The sequence below is a fragment of the Dendropsophus ebraccatus genome, chromosome 10, assembly GCF_027789765.1.
Source record: "Dendropsophus ebraccatus isolate aDenEbr1 chromosome 10, aDenEbr1.pat, whole genome shotgun sequence".
NCBI lineage: Eukaryota > Metazoa > Chordata > Amphibia > Anura > Hylidae > Dendropsophus > Dendropsophus ebraccatus.
The window spans coordinates 23,287,670-23,310,634 of NC_091463.1; the positions used below are offsets into that span (position 1 = coordinate 23,287,670).

The 22,965-nt window shown below is 43.9% G+C and overlaps 1 protein-coding gene across 1 annotated transcript in view; it reads right to left on the minus strand.

The window, feature by feature from the left end:
* Positions 1–454: 454 nt before the first annotated feature.
* Positions 455–22,965, minus strand: part of F8 (coagulation factor VIII) — a 56,638-nt gene continuing 34,127 nt past the window's right edge. Inside the window, exons 22-26 of the mRNA XM_069986570.1 lie at positions 22,229–22,384; positions 21,993–22,137; positions 19,978–20,126; positions 7,172–7,351; positions 455–2,220 (exon numbers count right to left, since the gene is read on the minus strand). Of these exons, the coding sequence (XP_069842671.1) occupies positions 2,077–2,220; positions 7,172–7,351; positions 19,978–20,126; positions 21,993–22,137; positions 22,229–22,384 (774 nt within the window). The 3' untranslated portion in view covers positions 455–2,076. The remainder of the gene's footprint in view (positions 2,221–7,171; positions 7,352–19,977; positions 20,127–21,992; positions 22,138–22,228; positions 22,385–22,965) is intronic.

Sequence of the window (22,965 nt, forward strand, 5' to 3'; positions counted from 1 at the left end):
GCAGCCAACTACAGTGATATGGGTCTGACGTTAGTGGCAAGATTTATATACTAGTTTATATGTTACTATAATAAAGAGGAGAGCCTTAAAGGGGTACATTGGAGAATTTTTTTTTATTTTTTTTAATCAGTTGGATGTTAGAAACTTATAAAGATTTGCAAATGACTTCTACTTAGAAATCTCCAGTCTTCCAGTACTTATTAGCTGCTGTATGACCTGCAGGAAGTGGTTTATTCTCTCCAGTCTGACTTGGTGTTCTCTGCTGCCACCTCTGTCCGTGTCAGGAACTGTCCAGAGTAGTAGCAAATCCCCATAGAAAACTCATATGTTAGCTTGTTGTACAAACATGTTTACTGTTGGCACTAAATTCAGTGCTTATAGATTTTCTCTTTTGTAATATGTTCTTAAAAAATCTAATAAAAAACATTGAACCAGAAAACCTCTCCTTCTGATGCACTTGTGTGTAATCCGTTTTCGGGTACATTCACACTTACCGGATCCGCAGCGTATTTTCTGCTGCGGATCATCAGCAGATCCGCAGCAGATTTCATTTAAATAACTGAACGCAGCATCAAATCTGCACCATCAAATCTGCTGCAGATCTGCTGCGGATCCTGTAGGTGTAAACGCACCCTTCATCTGTTTTTCCATTGATTTCCATTATAAAAAAGGATCAAAAAACGGTTTAAAACGCATCTGTTTTTTTTAGCCTACACAAAAAACCTGGTTGACCACGTTTTTGTCTCTGCTGAAAATAAGGATGTGTTTTCATCCATTTTTTTTTCTGTTTTTTTTCTATAATGGAAGTCAATGGAAAAACGGATCAAAACCAATTGAACACAAATGCATGTTTTTTCCATTGTTTTTTCATAGTTTTTTGTATAAAAGAGACAGGAAAAAAAACGGATTACAAAAACGCAGTCTGAACCCAGCCTAACCAATTTCCATAGGAAAATTTTAAGGGGCTTTCCAAGTTATCGAAATAAATTTTCTGTTCTGCAATTTTGGGGCAGTTGTTTACTCATAGTGAGACTACACGTTCCATAAACAACATGATAGGCCACGAGAAAGAAGAACAGGGGCACGTTCCAGATTGTAAATAATAAGGACAGCAAGTTAAGTTTGTAACAGTTAAAAAAAAAAAGGGAAGGTACACACATGGCAGATTCTCCACCTACGTGCATATTTTACTATGGGTTACCCGTGACCTTTGTAACTTCTACATGAAAAGAGGTGAAGACTTTGATGAAAATCTGCTGTAAAAATGTACTTTTTGCAGATTTAAAAAAATTTTCACGGCATGTCGATGAGAATTGTGAAATCTGTATATCCTGCTGTGTGTAAATCCATAGTACAGAGAGTGTTAAAGGCGTTATCCAGACTTACAAGAACATGGCCGCTTTCTCCCAGAAACAGCACCTGTCCTCAGTATGGGTGTGGGTTTTGCAGCTCAGTTCAATTAAACTGCATGGATCTGAATTGTAATACCACACACAACCTGAGGACAAGGGTGGCACTCTTTTGGAAGAAAGTAGCCGTGCATTTTTTAATCCTGGATAACCCCTTTATTGTTTCATGTTAGAAATTGAGATACAATTATTTCCTGTAACCACATATAACCCGTTTAACACCTACCACATGCCAAGAAAAACAGTAAGAAAATTGCACATAACATCAAGAAACAATACAATACTGTGTATTATAACCAATATAATCAGCCATGAAGCCTGGTCATGGAAAGTGTTTTGTACATTCATGCCACACACATTATAATGCAGTAAAATTTAAAATATAACTTGTGCTTTGAACATAGGGGACAGGTAGGTATCTGTGATATGTTTTCTGTTACAGTGGATGTAATATACATTACAGGCAGCACACATATACCAGCTGTGCTGCCTTCGGACTCGAGGAAAGCAAAATTACAGATAAGACAAATTTTCTGATTCCTCTTCGTCCTCAGGCAGCACAGCTGGTATATGTGTGCTGCCTTCGGACTTGAGGAAAGCTAAAAAACAGGTGAGAAAAATTTTCTCTATAATGGGGAGATGTAACATTATATATTCCGGTATCATGTTATATGTCACATCCTATGACCTCCATCCGCAGGGCAATGCCGCCCTTCCACTTCTCAGGGTGCAGTCTTATAAAGCGAGATAGAATTGGGGCATCGAAGGTGATCCACGTCGGCGTGTCGGTATCTGTACTCCCCTGAAATATCTGAAGAAGAAAACATCCATTGAAGAGTTAATAAAACAGTGAAGTAGGTTGAGTTTTATTGATTGTCACCATTGTATACTATAGACACCATAGTGGTGTGGGCGTGCAGGGAATTCCAGATACAGTTCAACTCTTTTACATTGCAAATAATAATTCTGAGGGAACGTCATAAATATTCATAGTGTTGGGGGAAGCTTTGGGTGGTCACTCATCGGCAACCGCTGCTGGGAAAATATAGTGTTATATGGCAGCCTATAGTACTTGAGACAGTGGCTCTATTGCTGAGACTGTAAAGTCCCCCATATGTCTTTAAAGTGTCTCTGTCGTTTAAATTTTAAGAAACTTTGGGTTTATTAGCCGAAAATGCATTTTTATCATAAAAAGCAGTTTGAAGCTCTTTCCGCTGTCTTTATTGTTCTCTATGGAGAGGGGAGGGGGTGGAGGGAGATGAGGCACCAAAACAGGACAACAAAGAGTTAATTTACAGCTACATCACCAGGCTATCTCCTCTGAAGTCAGCACTGACCTCTATGACCTCTTAATACAGGTAACACTGTGTAATCCTTTGTTCTCTGCTGGCGACTAATCTCCCTCCTCCCCCCCTCTCCATAGGTTACACAGGGCTCAACTGATGTAAAAGAGTCGAGATTTCCTGATAATGAGCAGTGGATGAGAGAGAGGAGGGGGGGGGGGGGGGCTGGGGAAAGTCTTTTTGAATGCAGATAATGACTTATTTGCCTAATAAACCCAATTACAAAGTTTCTTAAAATCGTCTGTACTATTGATTTCTGCAAAAAAAAAAAAAAAATAAAAAAAATAAATATGACAGTGACACTTTAAGGTTAAAGCTTTGGCTGTCCAGGCATGATGGGAGTTGTAGTTTTGCAACAGCTAGAGGGCCAAGGTTCCCTACCCCAGGCCTTAGGGGTTTCTGACACAGCCGGACCCTTGCCCGACATGATCGCCTAGATCTGTACTTATTTACTGAAAGGGCTTGTTTTTGGCCAGACAGGGCAGTATCACTGATTCGTTCATTCGGCTTTATACTTCCATCATTTGTCAGCCTCATATCTCCTATTGTAGAAGGTGGATGCAGCCATCAAAGGAGAATTTTTCAACAGATTAAACCCAATCGTTCTGCGTGAGAATAAGACACAAATGAGATGAAGGCAGAGCGATGGTCGGGGCAATATTCTCCTGGGTTCTGGCTTCATATGGATGGGTACCATCTACCTAAACACTGTCCAACGTCCCCCCTCCCTAATGTCAGTAAGTGGCCTCTTTCATTAGGATAATGCCGAGTCGTCTGAATAGGTTTTACAGAAATCAATGGGATTGCCAGAATAACCCTATTCACATACATTGATTTTCACTCCCAGAAATGTCTGCGTGAAGTCTTCCCCATGTGAATCTACTCCTCAGCTTTATGGTTGGACCAGGACTGGAAAGCTCCAGTAAAAGATGAAAACCATATATACAATCCTAATTGTAAGGGCTTTGGCCTCCCTGTCTTTGTAAGACATTGTCCCAGTACTGACATTGTATCAGCCAATGGGCGCCGTTTCCCCAGTAATGTGTCAGGCGGATATTGTGTCAGGCGGATATTGATTTCCTGTCCCCAGCGGGGTCACAGCGTCCAATGTTCAATGTAAACTCCACCCAGAAAAAATAATAATGAGGTTGTATTCCTTTCCATCCGATGATTATCAGGCCAGATGCTGACTGCTATCCCATAAGGGTGCATAAGGGATGGATCTTAGTGCAATGAATGCGGCCATGCTACGGTAATTGTCCTGTGATGCGTACAGGCACATGGCGTGTAATTACTTGCAGTGAATGTGTGTGATCTGCTGTGTTTTTCCTGTCCTCCCACTCCTTCCAGGGTTTCTTTAGAAACAGGCTAAATAAAACTCAATCATTTCAATGCATGCACAGCCACTGTGTTCTGTGCTGGATTTACAGAGAGGAGCAGGATTCCCAATACACGCTGCCCGATCTGGAGCTGACATAGATTTCTGCTGCCACTTGACCCTGCAATAAATGTTAGGGTTGTCAGGGCCACGCCCCTTCTGCTTGAAGCCTCTCCTCTTCCCGCCTCTTTTGTATGTGCACTGCAGAATGTCAAAGTCACAACATTTTTGGGCAAAATAAAGGCTTGCAACTTTTGATCACTTTATAACCATTATATACTTATATGTGCTACTACAGTGGTCCCTCAAGTTACACTATGAAAGGGTTCCAGGACGACCATTTTAAAATGAAAACTCTATCGAAAACTGGTAATTGGTACTGAAGCAATGGGGGGAGGGGGGATTCCTCAGGGTTTGACTTAGGGTCTTATTACATGGCTGATTAAGGCCCGATCAATATTGTAAACGAGTGCCGATCTGCTAGATTTACTTGGTCTATTACACGGCCCGATAATTGTTTAGCAAGGACTGCACTGACATCGTTAGTGATGTCTGTGCACCCCCTGCCCAAACAGTTAAAGCGACTCTGTACCCACAATCTGACCCCCCCAAACCACTTGTACCTTCGGATAGCTGCTTTTAATCCAAGATCTGTCCTGCGGTCCGTTTGCAGGTGATGCAGTTATTATGATAAAAAAATTACTTTTAAAATTGCAGCCTCGTGCCCTACGGGCGCATCTGTGTCCTAACTTTGCACCACCCCTCCGTCCCTCCTCCCCACCCTCTTCATCATTAGTAATGCCACTGGAACATTTACTTCTGATTAAACATTGCACAGGTGTCTTAATGATCCAGCCCATGGGCCGTGCTAACACAGGTGGTGAATAGGAGGCAATCTGCCTGGAGCATTCCTAATGATGAGAAGGGTGGGGAGGAGGGACAGAGGGGTGGTGCAAAGTTAGGGCACAGATACACCCGTAGGGCACGGGGCTGCAGTTTTAAAAGTAATTTTTTATGACAATAACTGTATCACCTGCCGAACGGACCGCAGGACAGATTGTGGGTACAGAGTCGCTTTAATACTTGTCTATGTCCATGCTCCCGTTCTTCTCCTGCGCTCTGTATGCGTCCTGGCACTGCATGCTGTGTCCGATGGTCCCGGGCAGTAATTGGCTGAGGGGCCTGTCAGCTCAGACAGGCTGCTCTGAAGCCACAGGGCGCAGTGCCGGGACGGATACAGCGTGCAGGAGAAGACCGGGAGCATGGACAAAAGTATTAACTGTTTGGGCAATCGTTGGCGGCAAATCACTATTACATGTAGCAGTGCACATCGGCAGCCGATAATTTTTGGTCTGGGCCTAAAGAAACGATCAGCTGATAATCGTTTCATCGGCTGATCACTGTCTCTATTACAAGGTGTGATAATCGGCCAATTCAATAATCGCTCCATGTAATAGGGCCCTTAGCTACATAGTTTGGGTTCAGCCCTTTTGTTTTCCTGCAGGACTAAATTTGACTAACCAACCTAACCTCAACCCCATCCAAAAACCCTTGGGATGAACAAAAAATAGAGATAGTGGGCCCAGCTCTACCACCCAACATTAGTGTGTGACATCACAGAATAGATTCTTTTTGATAAATGAGCAAGAATTCTCACAGACACCTCCAACATCTTCAATGATGTCTTCCCAGAGGAGTGGAAGCTGTAAAGCGAGGAGCAAATATATATTAAGGCTTATGTATTTAGAATATGATAACCCCTGTAGATTTAACATAGAGGGAGCAGAGTACTTTTATCCATCTAGTATATCTGTGCATAGACCTAGTTGGGAGCATACCGTACCCTGCCTGCTAGAAGAAAGAATTATCTGGCTATAATACATATATTACATTCAAATGAAGAGAGCTTATTCCTAGGTGAAGCCTTCAGATGTATTTCTAACAGCCAAACCTCCCAATGGTTACCATCTGGGTCAAGTGAGTAATTCTGTTGATGGAGAAAACATTACACACAGATGTTGTCAAACTAAATAAAGCGTTCTGCCTCCTATTTCCTGCAACAACCCATTTCCTTTATACACGTAAAAAAGTTATCCCGATAAAAATATTATATTTAAAGGGTACCTGTCGTAACTCCCCATAAGAGTGCAGTCTCTCGAGTCACTTTAATTCCAAATTCCCAGCCTTATTTTAATTATTAGGGCTTGTGCACGGAATTTGGCTGGCGTGGGATGTCTACAAAGAAAACCTGATAATTTACAACAGCAGCGCCCCCTAGTTTAACTCTCTCTTTTTAGCTCCTAGAGTAAGGGCCCTATTGCACAGAACGATATATCAGCCGATTACCGCTCCGTGTAATAGAGACAACGATCAGCAGATGGACACGATCATTGGCTGATCATTGGTTAAGGTTTGGACCTGAAATCGTTGGGCGCCGACCACACATCCATACGTGTAATTGCGATGCACAGACGACGGCTGTTGATTGCCCAAACACCTGATACCTTACCTTTCCCCGCTCCCACTCTCCTCTCCTGTGCTCTGCAGCTTCCCCATCCCGGCAGCTGCAGAGTGTGAGCTGCCTGTCAACTGACAGGTCTGCCGCTGGGTCTGGGGCAGCAGAGTACAGGAGAGAAGAGCGGGGAAAGGTAAGGTATCAGGTGTTTGGGCAAGGGCAGCATGGACATCGCTAATGATGTCCATGCAGCCCTTACTGTCTGATTATTGGGCCGTCTAATAAGCCCGTCTGATTGCAAGAATATGAATTACAGTGAACGCCAACATTTTGACCCTGACATGTGGGTCTTCTACAGTTGGCTGCATCACTAGATGCCGAGCAGGAAATTAGGAATCTCATCACACATGTCTTCATCTACCTTGCTGGTAAACATGGACATAGGATTAAGGTTCTTTTGAAAATCTGGGGGGCGCCACCACTAAAATCAATGTAAGTCATGTAGGCAAATAAAATATTTTAATACCCATAATATATATATATATATATATATATATATATATATATAATGTGATCGGCGACATACCTTTCGTTCAGCATTTGGTTCACGTACAAATGTCCAGGTTTTGCTATCTTTACTGAAGCTCACAAGGAAGTGTGTGATGTACATAGCAGTGAAGGATGAGCGAGCGCCCTGTATGACAAGTCCCGTCACCTTCATCTCATTCGTGAGATCTACTTGAAGCCATTCGCCACGTGTATCTGCCTGTAATTATACAATATATAAATAACCATTTAATATAAAGGATATCCAGCTATATGGATTAGTTGAATTATTAGTGTTAACATTTCGTAGTTCTTCAAATTGGTCTCTTGGGGAACATCTCTGCAGATCTTACAAGGAAATGTTTGTTATTATGACATGGCACTTTCTAAGTTTAGAGTCCCAGTAGACAAATCTAGAATGGGCACTCCAGCGTACATAGCTGATACAGTAGAAGAAAACACAAGAGGCCATCTAGGGGTCTGACCAGTGGAAACCCTACCATTCATGAGAATGTGTGTCCCATGCCCTCTGAGTGAATGGAGCGCTGGTGGAGCATGAGCCTTGCTACGCCATGCACTCTCTATAGGATTGTTGCACGAGGCTCTGACAGTCCTATAGTAAGTGAATGAGGCAGCAGCATGAAAGCTTGATCGCTCCTCCATTTTCATTGCGGGTCCCAGCAATCAGAACGCCAACGATCAGATACTTTGCCCCTGTTCTGTACCCCTTTAAGTGTAGGTTAAAGGGATTGTGCAGGGAGCTGAAGACAGCTCAAGCTTTCTGCTTCCTAGTGTCACGTCCTATATTTCCAGGTCTCAGAAGTATATCCTCCCGGATGGAAGCGGGCAGGTGTATATCCCAATAGTTGCATGGTGCTAAAGGTGTAGTTACAGCCAGAGACCATGACATGGGGGTGTATGTTCTATGCAAGAACCCACCCGGCCGGTCTCAGAAAAGATCATCCCAGCCGTTACTCCATCTTTGCCTCCGCTGAATTCGGATGCGGGAGCATCCGTGCATGCCTGCATCCGAATTCCCCACTGCTCACAATGGAGCGTGCGATCGGAGGCGCACACTCCATTGTGTGAACTGACAGGGTTTTCTGCGACATGTCAGTTATTCGCGCGGCCACTGGGGATCCCGGCCGGAGTGTATACTATGGGGGACACTTATTAAGTCCGGCGTTTTTTACGCCGGACTTTTAAATGTCCCCGCATCTCCAGCGCCACGGAGATTTATGTAGAGGCGGATTGCCTCTACATAAATCCCGTGCGCATCAGTGAAAGGTGGAGTAGGTTTTCAGCGTATCTTTTAGTTGAAAAAATGATAAATCGAGCAGACTCTGAGTCCGCGCCCCCCGTTCCGCCCCCTCCACACCCCCTCCCCGCCCCCCGGCGTACCCGGCGTAAAGTGCCGATAATTTTTTTTTTGTACGAAGCAGAACATTCACTTTAATAGAGTACTTTATACTTATAATACATTTGTAACCTTTAATTGTTTAGTTGGTTACAGATGGTGATGAAATCACTAAACCATTACATGTTATTAGCTGAGGAAGCTGCAAGGTCAGACGGAATGGGTGGTGACGTAAACGTTCCACAGAATGCCACCTGCCTTATTACTCATGGAATGCACAGACCCACCTTAAAGGACTAAAATAGACGAGTCACCAGGTATCACGTCACAGGGAGTGATAGGGACACTAAAGGGTAAAATTTACATGGTAAAGGACTTAAGCTGCCCATTCTGTGTCTCTTAAGCCGCCCATCATTCAGTTTAGACAGCTGTTGCCTGAAGGCAGCGAATACCCCGGCTCCACCTGGGAACTTCAGTGTGGGAGGGGAACAAGGAGTAAGCTAAAATTATTATGTTAATTTGTTTTCCCTAAGACCCATTGGCATCACAACATATGGGGTAAATTCGCCCCTGCGAGCCCCTGGGACGAAGGAATATTTAATGAAAAAATAACAATTAAATTTTAATCCCCTCCTCCATGAGGTATAAATAGGCTCCACCTCCCCCTAGACCTCAGTCTAATTATAAAGAAACATAAAACACAGGGAGGGAGTCTTGTGATGCCAATGGGTCTTAGGGAAAACAAATTAACATAATAATTTTAGCTTCCCTTACGTCCCATTGGCATCACAACATATGGGGAATTAGCAAGCATTATCCCCAATGGGCGGGTTATTTATTACGTCCGCATTAAGAACAGATCTTGCAAAGGTTGTTCTTGACAAGAAAGAAGTATCCAGCCTGAAATATCTCACAAAGGTTGTCAAAGACGACCAGGTAGCTGCCTGGCATATGTCCTCAAGTGGCACAGCGGCACGCTCTGCCCAAGTGGAGGCCACAGCTCTAGTAGAGTGAGCCCTGGTAAATTCTGGTGGATCCAGATCAGCAGAAGAGTAACATAAGGCAATGGAGTCACAGATCCATCTGGATATTAAAGGTTTTGAAGCCTTTCTCCCCTTGTTCTTTCCTGCGAAAGGGATAAAGAAATTCTCGTCTTTACGAAAATCACCTACTCTATGTAGATAGATCTTGATAGCTCTGGATACGTCCAATAAAGAAAGATCCAAGTCTTCTTTAGATGATCCAGTAGGAGAAAATACAGGCAATACTATTGGCTGGTTGATGTTGGCAAATGAAGCCACCATAGGCAGGAATCCTGGAAGGAACCTAAGGATAACTTTGTCTTGGGAAAAAGTCACGTATGGAGGTGCGGAGCCAAGGGCTTGAAGTTCTCCAACTCTCTTAGCAGAGGTAATGGCTAGTAAAAGAGAAACTTTCAATGTTAACTTGAAGTCTACTTCCTCCCAAGGCTTAAAGGGAGGAAGACACAGGCGTCTCAACACAAAGGATAAGTCCCATGGGTCTACCTGCTTTACCAGGTTAGGCCTAGTCTAGCCTTAACAAAATTCTTTACCTCCAAGATCTGAAAGAAACGTGAGTTTAGGTGTGCAGAGAGGGCTGCTATCTGCACCTTGATGGAACTAGGTTTTAATCCTTTATAGAAGCCTTCCTGTAAAAACTCCAATGACTGTGGAGTAGAAGGTTTAAGTCCATCAATACTCCTGCTTACACACCAATCTTGAAAATCTTCCAAATCCGTGCATAAGATTTATTTGTAGTGCAACTACGAGCGTGAGAAAGGGTATACTATACCTTCTCAGAAAAACTAGAGTCCAATACGGTCCTCTCAGTCTCCGAGCTGTCAAGCTGAGGCTGGAAAGATTCCTGCACAGATGTTGACCTTGGAATATTAGATCCGGATGCAGAGGTAATCTCCAAAATTCCCCTCTGCTCATATTCATGGGCAGGGTGAACCATGCCCTCTTCGGCCAGAAGGAAGTTATTATTATCACTGACAACTGATCTTCATCAAACTCTGGGAATCATGGCTATGAGAGGAAAGATATACGCCAGCTGGTATGTCCACGGTATTGTCATTGAGTCCACTACCGTGGGATTGTCTGCCCTGTAAAGGGAACAGAAATTCCTCAGTTTGGCATTGCTTGCTGATGCCATGAGGTCTCTCTGAGGAAGCCCCCACCTCTGGGTTAACTGAATGAACACTCTCCTTGAGAGAGACCATTCCCCCGGTAATGTCAGGCCTCGACTCAGTCAATCCGCCAATATATTGTCGACACCCCTGATATGAATCGCAGAGAGTCTGGTTATTTTGGTTTCTGCCCAACAGAAAAATCTTCTCTACTTCCCTGAGGAGAGAAGGGGATCTGGTACCTCCCTGTTTAGGTACGCCACACAGGTCATGTCGTTCATCCGGATTCTGACTGCTCTCTGTAAAATAGGAGGAGAAAAATTAAGAAGAGCTAGGTAAATCGCTCTAAGCTCCCTCACGTTGGAGGGCAGAGCGGATTCCTGTTGACTCCAAGATCCTGCAGTCGTGATGACTGTCAGATGAGCCCAACCTGTTCCTGAAGCATCTGTCGTGATGGTTATCCAGTGTGGTTCTGAAAATAAACTCCATGTTTGACTTGTCTCCACCACATTAGAGAATGTCTTGTTTGAGTCGATAGAACATGCATCGCATCCAAGTCCTTCAGTCCTCGGTTCCATACTGTTAGTGCTTCTCTCTGAAGAAATCTCATGTGCCATAACGCCCATGGCACCGCGTCCGCAGCTGAGGCAAGGAGCCCTAAAAAGCGCATTTATGTTCTTATGGATACCTGACGAGGAGGAATTAGGAATTAAGTCTGATTTCTCTATGTTGATAAGCCAACCTAATTGTTGAAGTATGTCCTGGACATAGTTCAACTTAACTCTCAGAAGATCCTGAGTCTGAGTCATAATCAACCAATCATCCAGGTAAGGGATAACTTTATCCCCTGTAAACGGAAGCGAACCATCATGGTGACACTACCTTTGTGAAAACAAAGGGTGCGGAGGTATTCCGGGTGGAAGGACTTTGAATTGTAAGTGTCTTACCTTCCCCTGGATTTGGATGGCGAAGGCTCTCCTGTGAGCCTTCAGAATCGGTACCTGAAGATATGCATCCGGTAGATCTATGGTGACCATAAAATCTCCCTCCTGGAGGATAGATTTTACCGATCTTATGTTCTCCATGTGGAAAGTCTTCTTTACGATGCATCTGTTGAGATATCGCAAATCTATAATAAGCCTACAATTTCCGGATGGCTTCAGCACTAGTAACACTGGGGAGTAAACTCCCTGACCGATCTCAGATAGAGGAACATCCTCTAGAGCCTCAATGGAAAGGAGGCGAAGAATTTCTGTCTCTAGGACTAAGTGTCTTTCTGGCTTAAGATTTCTTGACAGAAGAAATCTTGGAGGAGGAAGAGATGATAAATGAAGGACATAACCATTTTGAATAATATTTAACACCCAGTGATCTTTTCTTAATTCTTCCCAGGCAGGGAGAAACAAACTCAGACGTGTTCCCACTGGACAGCTTCTGCGTCAGAAGTCTGGTTTCTTGTTGGTGTCCTTATTCTGCTGCTTCCCGGAACCTCTTCTGGAATAGTTTCTTCCTCGACCTCTGTACTGGTATCTCCCTTTGCCTCGCTGAGGAGATTTTGCTCTGCGAAAGGAATCACCGCTCTTATAGGACAATGGTAGGGACTTCCCCTCCTTGTCAGACAATTCCTCCATTAATTTATCCAGCTCAGAGCCAAACAGCCTACCTGGCTGGAACTCCATATTACAGAGCTGAATTTTGGAGTTAGCATCTCCAACCCAGGGTTTTAACCATAGCGCCCTTCGGCAGCGGTTGAGAGCGTACTAGTTTTTTTACGCTAACCTGGTTCCCTGAGATGCATCATCGCAGAGGAAGTCAATGGCCATAATGACCTTTTTTAAGGAGCGAAGGACCTTGTCCCTGCTAGCTCTACCTTCCAATTTTCCTGGACCTTGGTCAGCCATCTTCTTAGGCTTCTAGAAACCTCAAAAGAAGAAATGGAGACTGCCCCTTGGGCTGCCGCTGCCGTATATGATCTCTTGAGGGCTACCTCCACCCTTCTATCCATCGGATCCTTAAGATTGGATCCGTCCTCCGCAGGCAGCACAGTACATTTTGACAGTTTGGCTATGGCCGGGTCCACCTTTGGAGGCTCAATCCAGTCCTTACATTGTTCTTCCTTGAGAACATATAAGGTCTTAAACCTCTTGCTCAAACCCGGAGCCTTTTCCGGTTCCTTCCATTCCGCCTGTAACATAGACACTGAAGTCTTACCCACAGAAAAAGCCCTAGGCTTTTTTGAGGAGGACCAATCCTATCCTCTTCTATTTCCTCAGGGTGTATTTCAGCTTGCACAGCTTAGCAGAGCTTGTGAATTCTATCAGCTGTGAAATACCCCCTGAATAATTCTTTCTCATTTTCAGAAGTAGAAGAGGTTTCAGAAGAAGATGATGAGTTAACTTCATCAATCACAGTAAAACTGAAAATGACCATAATCCTACAGCCATAAAGTAATATACTCAAAGGCTGGGAGTAGAGAGGGAAATACTCCATTTGGTCTTTAACTTAGGACACGGGCGGCGATTCTCATTAGCCGCTAAAGTCTTTTGCACATAGTCCTTGACCCATACAGCTACATCCTGAACATCAGGCTCCTCATAGGTTTAGGTCTGCATGAAGGACAGCGTACTTAGGCATTATAAATATTTTTAGGCATTCATAAATATTTTTATGAAAGAAAGGATGAATCTTATCTGGAAAAAATGATCCTCCTAGGGTATCCATAGCCGTCAGGTAGAGGAGTCTCACACTCGGTACATGAAGTGCTTCCTTAGAAGGTCTTTTGCCAGCAGCAGGACTGGTCTCCATTTCAGACATCTGCAAATAATCAATGTATTACAATACATATAAACCACTAGCCTGGCTAGAGTGATATCGGAAAGAGACACTAGGTGGCAGCAACACTTACTTTTAAGTCTATAGAAGAGAGATCACAGCACTTTGCACTCAGATGTTTTCTATTAGATCCAAATGAGCCACAGAAAATCCTTCCAGAGGAAGACAGCCAGACCTAGAGGTAGCAACAGCTTACCTTCTGCCTTAAACACACAGCTAATCCGGCATGCAGAGAGCGCGCGCCGCTGCCGGGCGCCGGAAGTGACATGACGCCGACGCCGCAGTGCTGAGATGCACGCAGCGCCGATGCGTTCCACAGTCGAACGCGACTGGAAGAAAAGCCAGCGGCTCGGGTGACACGCAGAGTGCGTTCCAAGAAGCACTAGGTAAGAAAAACTTAAAAGCTAAGACCTGCAGAAGCAAATATCAGGATACTACCTGGACACCGGCTCCAGCGGCATCCCAGCAATCATTACCTGGAGAGAAAACCTGAATGCAACAGGTTAACAAAGCATAAAAATGGAGGAGGGACAAAGTCCCCTAGGGCTAACAGCAACGAAGTAAAAAAAGACTGAGGTCTAGGGGGAGGTGGAGCCTATTTATACCTCATGGAGGAGGGGATTAAAATTTAATTGTTATTTTTTCATTAAATATTCCTTCGTCCCAGGGGCTCGCAGGGGCGAATTTACCCCATATGTTGTGATGCCAATGGGACGTAAGGGAACCCAATATACTCAACTTTCTTTTCTTCAACATCTACTTAAACATCTAGGGAAACCATCAGCAGGTTTGTACATATGAGACCTACTCATAGGTACCTGTGGCAGCGTCGATCTTCTTATTCTTCTATATATGTACAAACCCCTCCTTAAAGGGGTACTCCGGCAAGTTTTTTAAATCAACTGGTTTCAAAAAGTTGTATAGATTTGTAATTTACTTCTATTTAAAAGTCTCAAGTCTTCCAGTACTTATCAGCTGCTTTATGCCCTGCAGGAAGTGGTGTATTCTTTCCAGTCTGAAACAGTGCTTTCTGCTGTCACTCCTGTCCATGTCAGGTACTGTCCAAAGTAGCAGCAAATCTCCATAGAACTTCTCTCCTCCTCAGGACATGGACATAGACAGGGGTGGCAGCAGAAGCACCGTGTCAGACTGAAGAGAATCCACAGCTTCCTGCAGGATATACAGCAGCTGATAAGTACTGGAAGACTGGAGATTTTAATAGAAGTAAATTACAAATCTATATAACTTTCTGAAACCAGTTGATATGAAAGAAAAATATTTTTGTTGGAGAATCCCTTTAAGAGTTGGGCGATCCTCATACAAGCTAGTGGTCCTATCCTGGCAAAAACAGTGTGAATGGTCGGCTTTAGGGGATAGTAAGTTGAAGTGCAGCAACCTGTACCAGGCGACTACTGCCAAGGCAAATCACTTTATGACAAAGGGAAATAAATGCAAATGATAGAACCTTAGTTTTACCTTTCTTCTTCTTCTTCTCCTTTGGCTAGTTTCATGTGAGACCAACTAGGAGCCTGTGATACTGGTAGTGCAGATCATTAGACTTGTGACCATCAGTTCATTTTAATTGGCATGCAGGCACATTCAGGTGTGCCTGCGCTCCAATTAGACATAGAGCACAATGTAAGGTACGGCCGGGAGACGTACTTTACATTGTGTGCACAGGTTATTTTGTGCGGCTGCTGTTCAACGAATAGCGGCTGCACAAAATAGACCTGTCAGTTAGTTTGTACGGCCACAGAAAACCCCAGCCGTAGTGTATACAGTGTGTATACACTACGGTCTTGATTCCATAGGCAGCAATGTAATTGTCCGCTGTCATTAAACAACGCCCGTTGTGTAATGATAAAATACATAATGTGAACATGGCCTCAAAGTGTTACCATACAAGCCAAGTTTTGTTCGGTTGGGGTCTTAGTGTTTAGACTCTCACTGATGTTTAGATAGAGATGAGAGAAGCACTTGGCAAAGCACTTCACTCCCTGGCTCTCCATATCCCATTGCAGAAGTTGGGTACTCTAGTAGGTGTATGGAACCCCGCTCCTGCATAATGATGGGGAAAGCAGAGAGCTGGGGAGAGAAGCGCTAAGCAGTGCACTTCTTCTTAGGCAGTATGGCCTGGGTGCATCTATAACCAGTACCCCCCTATAGCTCTGCCCCTGCTCCCTATAGCTATGCCCCTGCCCCCCTATAGCTATGCCCCTGCTCCCTATAGCTATGCCCCTGCCCCCCTATAGCTATGCCCCTGCTCTTACCTTTGCTCCAATAGGATCCACACTAGCACTCGAAACACAAAAGAGCATAACTGTTATGCTAACTGTGAGTTGGGTCATAAAGAAGCATATAAAATAAGTAGTTGTAGTGTGTATGTGTTATAACCTGTAATCTCTGTGACTATAAATGTGACGTACTCCCTGTATAATCCAGAAGACCAGACAGATCTAGGTAATATTTCCGCCGTAATTAGTTTCCTATAATTATCTTATCCATCTCTGTAGCAACCAATATTTATTAACAACAAGGGCACGGCCGAATGCAAACCAGGCTGAGTAAGCAGCGAGAGGCGAAAGGGAAGCGCCAGCCCGTGTGTGTGTTATCTGCACAGGATTATAGAACACGAATGATATGTATTATCAGCCACTACTTATAATAACCTGACCTGTCCTTATAATAAACAGCCCAATAGAGAAGAGATACAGCAGCAGCTCCACACGCACCAGCTTGTTATATAATATAGGAGACCTGTATGAGGTGCGAATACCCCTTTAATAAATAAATTGACAAGTGGGTGTAAACCTTCCCTGCTCTGACATTGGCCAATCAGAGAGGACAGGGAGATGGCAAGGACTGGCAAGAAGGCCGGCTGATAAAGTGAGCAGCAAGAGCGACAAACCGCGGGATTATGTGATGTCATGCAGATATCATGTGATCTCACTAGTAAGGCGGCTCCAGCCGTCTCCTTATTATGCAGGAGGTTCAGCCCTGAGTGACATACCTATTTGACAGCCCTGAGTGACATACTGTACCTATTTATCATCTCATTCATTATGTTCACATGATGCTGCTTATTTATATACTGGCAGTCAGAAATAATACGTCATATCAAAGGAATGGACCTAAGGAGCAATAGAAGCTGCATAACATGAGGATGTAATACATATATATATATATATATATATATACATTGAATTTAAAGGGTGATTTGACCGAGGTGGGCTCACAATGTAAGTCTATGGGATCATCTCAGTTGCATACATACAGAGCGAGTGTTTAGTCGCACACATCTCCCCCTGATCATTCTAGGAATCAGTTGAGGTCTGAACGCTCAGAACCCTACCGATCAAAACTTTTGATATGTCTCTATGGCTATATCTAAAGTCTTTTAAACGGATTATCCAGGATTAGAAAAAGCACAGCTACTTTCTTCCAAAAACAGCGCCACCCCTGTCCTCAGGTTGTGTGTGGGATTACAATTCATCTCTATCCACATTAATAGAGCTGATCTGAAACACTCACACCCAAAATGATGACAGGAAAAAGTGGTGTTACCTTGCAGCACGTTTTTATGTTTGTTATGAAATAAAGCATTGGATTTTAACTTCATTGAAGTGCCGGAACCGCTACTATTTGCACATACTATGTACCTCACGACTGGCTTTCGTTGGAACCGTGCACCCTCCCAAAATAGACTGTGGCCAACACACATTTAGGCTATGTTCCCACTACGTATGAGAGCAGCCGTTCCGTGACTTAAGTACCGTCCGGATGATCTTTCCAGCCGCAGAGCTCTGATGCGAGTGCATCGTCGCGCGCCCGCATCAGAGCTTCCTATAGCACACAGTGAAGCGAGCGGCCAGAGCCGCTCCCTTCACTGTGTAGACTGACAGGGTTTCCTACGGCCGCTATTCATTGAATTGCGCCCGCAGAAAACTGACATGTCAGTTCTTTGCGGCGCCGCACGGGATCCCGGACGGAGCGTGTACGATGTGTATACGCTCCGGCCGGGATCCCATTGAAGCAGAGGCAATTTTCCACTCCGCAGAAAGTACGGCTATTGTTGCCGTAACAACGGCCGTACCTTTACGTAGTGTGAACATATGTAGCCTTATAGAGGTGAGCTGACTACAACTGCTACTTTCTCTTGATGACAGGAGAGGTGCTGTTTTTCGACGAAAGCGGCCATGTTTTTCTAAGGATGGATCACTCCTTTAAAGTGATGGGAACTTTTTCAAATGTTCCAGTGAATTCAGCACTTTTTTTGAGTAAAAGATTTCTTTCTTATTCTTTCTTGCAGATCCAAAACACAATACACACAATGGCATGAAATAATAATAATAATAATAATAATAATAACAACAGTTCTGTGGTGCTGTTTTTGGAAGAAAGCTAGATTTTTCCTATCCTTAAAAAACCCTTGAAATACACAGAGCATGCCCACTACATGTGACCACACCCAATTTTCCCCATTTTCAATTTCTGGTGAGAAAGTGGTGTAAAAAAGTGCAATTTTGGTGCAACGCTGGCATCGATAAACAGGAGCTTATGTGTCAGGGTTACAAAGTGAACCGGAGAGAGAATCCCTGAGAAAGCTGCCTCCACTGCGTTCCATGTGAACCCGCTCATCTCCATCTCTACAAACAATGCGGCCATTATTATCTCCCGAAATGCCCAATGAGTCTGAGCGAGTGTGGGAGCTGTGGCATTTAGAGGACAGAACTTGTGAGCTCCGCTGGTTCTCGCTTTATCTGCAGTACAGCACAGCGGTGGCTTTGTCTTCCTATGACTTCTGCCTCCAATGACTCAGAAAAGGCGTTGTGTTAAAGAATGAGCGAGCGCGCTCTCTATTTCTGTACATTATGCTATGTCCTTTGATAGGAGTCAAAACAATGAGCTCAGACTTTCCACCATACTGAAGATCTGCCATGTGCGATTACATGGACACTTATCTTCTTTACTTTCTTCCCACCCATCCCTGCAGGACCCAGTCATGTTTTTTTTCCATTTTAAGTATCTCACTAGTAACCTTTTATATAGTGAAGGGTCTGGTGATACAATGCAACTTGACTATTAAGATCTATAGGTTTTGTAAAATATTACCAGGGTTATCCAGGTTTAGAAAAATCACAGCTACTTTCTTGCAAAGACAGCGCCGCCCTTGTCCACAGGTTGTGCATGTTATTACAATTCAGCGCTATCTCCTTTAATGGACCTGAGCTTTGATGCCACGGCCAAACTGGGGACAGAGGTGGTGCTGTGTCTGGAAGAAAGTGCCCATGTTTTTTCTAAGTCTGGAGAACCCCTTTAATGTTTATGTTTCACAAGTACTATAATAGGTCCAAGGGTCTCCGCACATGGGAGTATTACGGTTACATTTTTTGTTCCTATATTACAGCTGTACTTCCCGGCCAGATCACAGGACTGGTGTCTAGTGTTGAGCGGACTTGCCGAAGTGTTCGGGTTCTGCAACGTTCTCCAAACCGGAACACTTGGCTTTTGGCCAAGGTTTAGGTTTGTACGAACCTGAACTGTCGGTTTCTGATTCCCGCTGTCTGCCCACTCCGTGAAGAGAGTAGGTTACGGCCTGAGGACTGCCTGGAAAACTGTGATACAGCCATAGGTCATGGGCTGTATCCAGGCGGCCCTCAGGCTGTATCCACCCTCTCCATGGAGCGGGCAGACAGCGGGAATCAGAAGCCGATAGTTCAGGTTCGTACAAACCTGAACCTCAGCCGGCTTGCTCATCTCTACTGATAACCCAAACTGACAGCTGTCATTTCAGCTTATTAGACCCATGGTCAAAGCAATAAGTCCCGTATCCCAATCACCCTGTTGTCTCTGCTGCCTGGTCCATTTGTGAATTTCTTTATGGCAGCTCGTGCTGTCATTCCAAGACCCCCCCCCCCCCCCCCCCCCCCCCCCCAATAAGTGAAAGGATTCCAGAACTTGACTTTATCCACCAAATGGAATCACTAGTGGAAGACAACACTGATAGCAGCGAGAAAGTGTTCCTGGCTCTCTTGGACCTCATACATGTCCGACCCACTCTTTGCTAACCATCCCAAAACATTACAAATAACAGCTACAACAACGCTACTACATAGTTAACACATATTCGCTATATTTAAAAAGGGCACTGTTACTTTAAAAAAAATTTACATGATGGGGTCTGGGTGTTAAAACCCTAACCAATCACTAGAACAGGGGTGTCAAACTCAGGCCCCCCAGCTGTTGCAGAACTACAACTCACATCATGCATGGTGGGAGTTGTAGTTTTGCAACAGCTGGAGGGTCTGATTTTTGACATCCCTGCACTAGAACAAGCTGAGAAAAGTGTGCGCTAAGTCAGCCACCTGTTCTAGTCACTGGTCACGGTCTGAACACTGGGACTTCGCAACTGATTAAAACGGCTGACCACTCTATGACAAGTCAAAAGTTTTTTTACATTAACAGGTAGACTTTATTGAAGCACTGTGAAATGTCACCTGTAATGTACCTTTGGTCTCCATGCATTAACGCGGCCTCGCAGGTTAAGTCTTGCTAAATTTGGAGCCCATGAAGAAAATATGGAATGAGAATAAGAGGAAGCAGATATATGATAAGAAGAAATGGCCCCAGACTGCATACCGAGGGGCAAGGAGCAACCTGCAAAATAAGACATAACATAAAATTATACATGAATCCTGCAATGTCCATGGGACTAAGCTCAGCTACATAGAGAGACGTAGTTTGTGAGGCTGAGAAAAGGCGATGTCCATCAAGTTCAGCTATTGTTTTGTTGATCATGACAAAGGCAAAATATTCTGAGGAGTTAGAGAGCGATTTTCCTTATGTCAGGGGAAGAAAATTCCTGACTCCAAGTATTATGAGGAGATGTGCAGAGTGGCTTCCACCCCCAGGTTCTGCAGGAATTAAGTACCAGGATAAGCAAAGATATTTATTTTTAATATTATAAGAAGGACTCCTACGTGTTTTTTTGCCCATATAACGCACATCCACCACTGCTATTCCTCCAGTGTCATCTGTTCCATTGCAGCTCTGATGCATCTAGACATTTCATTACTGTATTTGGGTCATGTGACCTCCAATCAGTCTTAAAGTGATACTGTCACCCCAGGTTTTCAGTGGGCTTTTGTCATTGTGAAAGTGCCACTAAGGCGGGGCTTAGCGTCCTTTGAACCTCCTCTCCCTGCCTCATCCCTGAGAGAATGTGGCTAACAGCACTGGACCGAGGCGGTGAGAGGGGGCTCAATGGATGCTAAGCCCTGCCTTAGTGACAATGATAAAAGCACACAGGAAAACTGGGGTGACGGTATCACTTTAAGGTGGCCATACATATTGGATAAAAGAAGGTTGCTGGCTGAATAAACAGTCCTTTTTATAGACACTACCTTACACATCTTAGGGCCGTATTACACGCTAGATCGGCGCTCGCTTACTGAGTCTATTACACAGCTTGATGATCATGCAGCAGCAAGGGCTAAATAAATAAATATATATATATATATATATATATATATATATATATATATATATTTAGCGACGGACATGCAGCCCTTGACTTAAGTGTAAAATAATAAACGTTATACATTTAATAAATGTGTTCCTCTAGCTTCTGTCTGCTCCTCGCAACCACCGGTGGAGCCTTTGAGACAATCTCTAAAGCGAAAGGCCGCTCAACCAATCACTGGCCGCGACTCTGTCCCATATCGCCCAATGATTAGCTGAGCAGTCTGTCACTTTAGTTTCGGTGGTGGGCGCGGGGAGCGGGCAGAAGCTACAGGAACACCTGGGAGTGTGGACTGGTATGTATAACGTTTTCTTTTTTTTTTTTTTTTACACATTTATCAGCCGTCGCTATTACACAAAGCAGTGTGCACCCAGCGGCCAATCATTTTTAGGCAGAATTGTTTCATCTGCTGAACATTGACTTAATTACACAGGTCAATAATCTGCCAAATCTGCCTGATTCAGCTTATCACTCCGTGTTATAGGGCCCTTAGTCTATGTTGACCATTAAACTTTTATATAAGGTGTATGTACACTTTAAGGGTTTTGCCTTTATCTGGATTAACATAAGAGGAAATGAAGCTGAACTGGACTTCCGTTTTCTTTAACCGTGGCCTACGCACCTTCAATAACTGTGGCAGAACGATTCTAGGTCCCACAGTTATCTCACCCAATATCCCCATGCACCTGAATGTTTGGCATAGATGGACATTCCTGTGTTCTCTATTGGGAGGGGTAAACTGTGGACATGCAGCCCTGGTGGCACCATACAGTCATGGTGGGGCAGTGATATTCATTCCAACACGCCCGATCCCTATCTCCACCAACACTGTCAGTGGAGCCTCGGGAGATCCCCATATATTTTATACTGACAGTTTAGCTGACATGAGTATAAAGTGTATGGGAATCTTTCCTATGATGGAAGATAGATAGATCTTCTATAAATACATATCTATTAGGTGTATACAGCACAAAAGAAGGTCACTATATTTAGTCTCTTACTCGTAAGGTCACAGCCGAAAAGTTCCATTCTCAGTCCAGCTCTTGCTCCTGTATGTGTTGGGTGGAGTCGTAGGAAACGAGCAATAATCGGAGGATGAAAGTGGTTGTCTCGGATAGTAGATGCATCCACATTCCCAAAAAACACCTAAAATGTCACAGGAACTAGGTAATATTTATCATTTGTACCTATGTATTTTGCCCTGCTGTAATCTTATTCTCATCCGCTGATCACGTACCATCTGATTATTGCTGGTGTTACCCTGGTATGGGCTCCACTTCTGCCCATTTATGCTGTAGGATATAAGGAACTGGGAAATGTATATAGAAAGGAGACGTTGGCGAGCGCCTTGCGTTTGGATGCTGTGGACCAGCATAGGTGTTAGGAGGTCAACCTGAAAAACAGATCATATCATTTCACTAATTAAGAAAAGAAAAGGGTTATTTGTACTATTCAGCCCAGGTTTTATATGTACTTTATATGGCAGAATACACAGGCTTTAGAAAGGTACTCCCATCTGAATGATTCCCTATCTGCAGGAAGCTGATCAATGGGGGTCCGACATCTGAGAATACCCCATTAAGGAAATATACATATACTGGAGTGTCACTTTAAATTATAAGAGTATTTAATGGGAACTTTCATGCTGCCTTAACCACAAGTCGACAGGCGGTCTCTGGTGGCTTCTGCCTATACTGTCAGCCATAATTGATAGATCTCTGCCTATACCCAAACAGGGAAAGATCCATCAATCAAGTCTGGTGCGGGTGATAAGAAGTCACCAGGGACAGTATCAATGACTCGCAGTTTAGGTGGCATAATAGTGGAAAATGTTGAATTAATGAACTTATTGATGCCCTATACACAGGAAAAAAAAAATAAAAAAAAAATATATATATATATACTTATCTACCCCGGTCCCCCCAGCTGCATCACTGCAGCCTGTGATTGGCTAAGCAGAAAGGTCCTGGCATC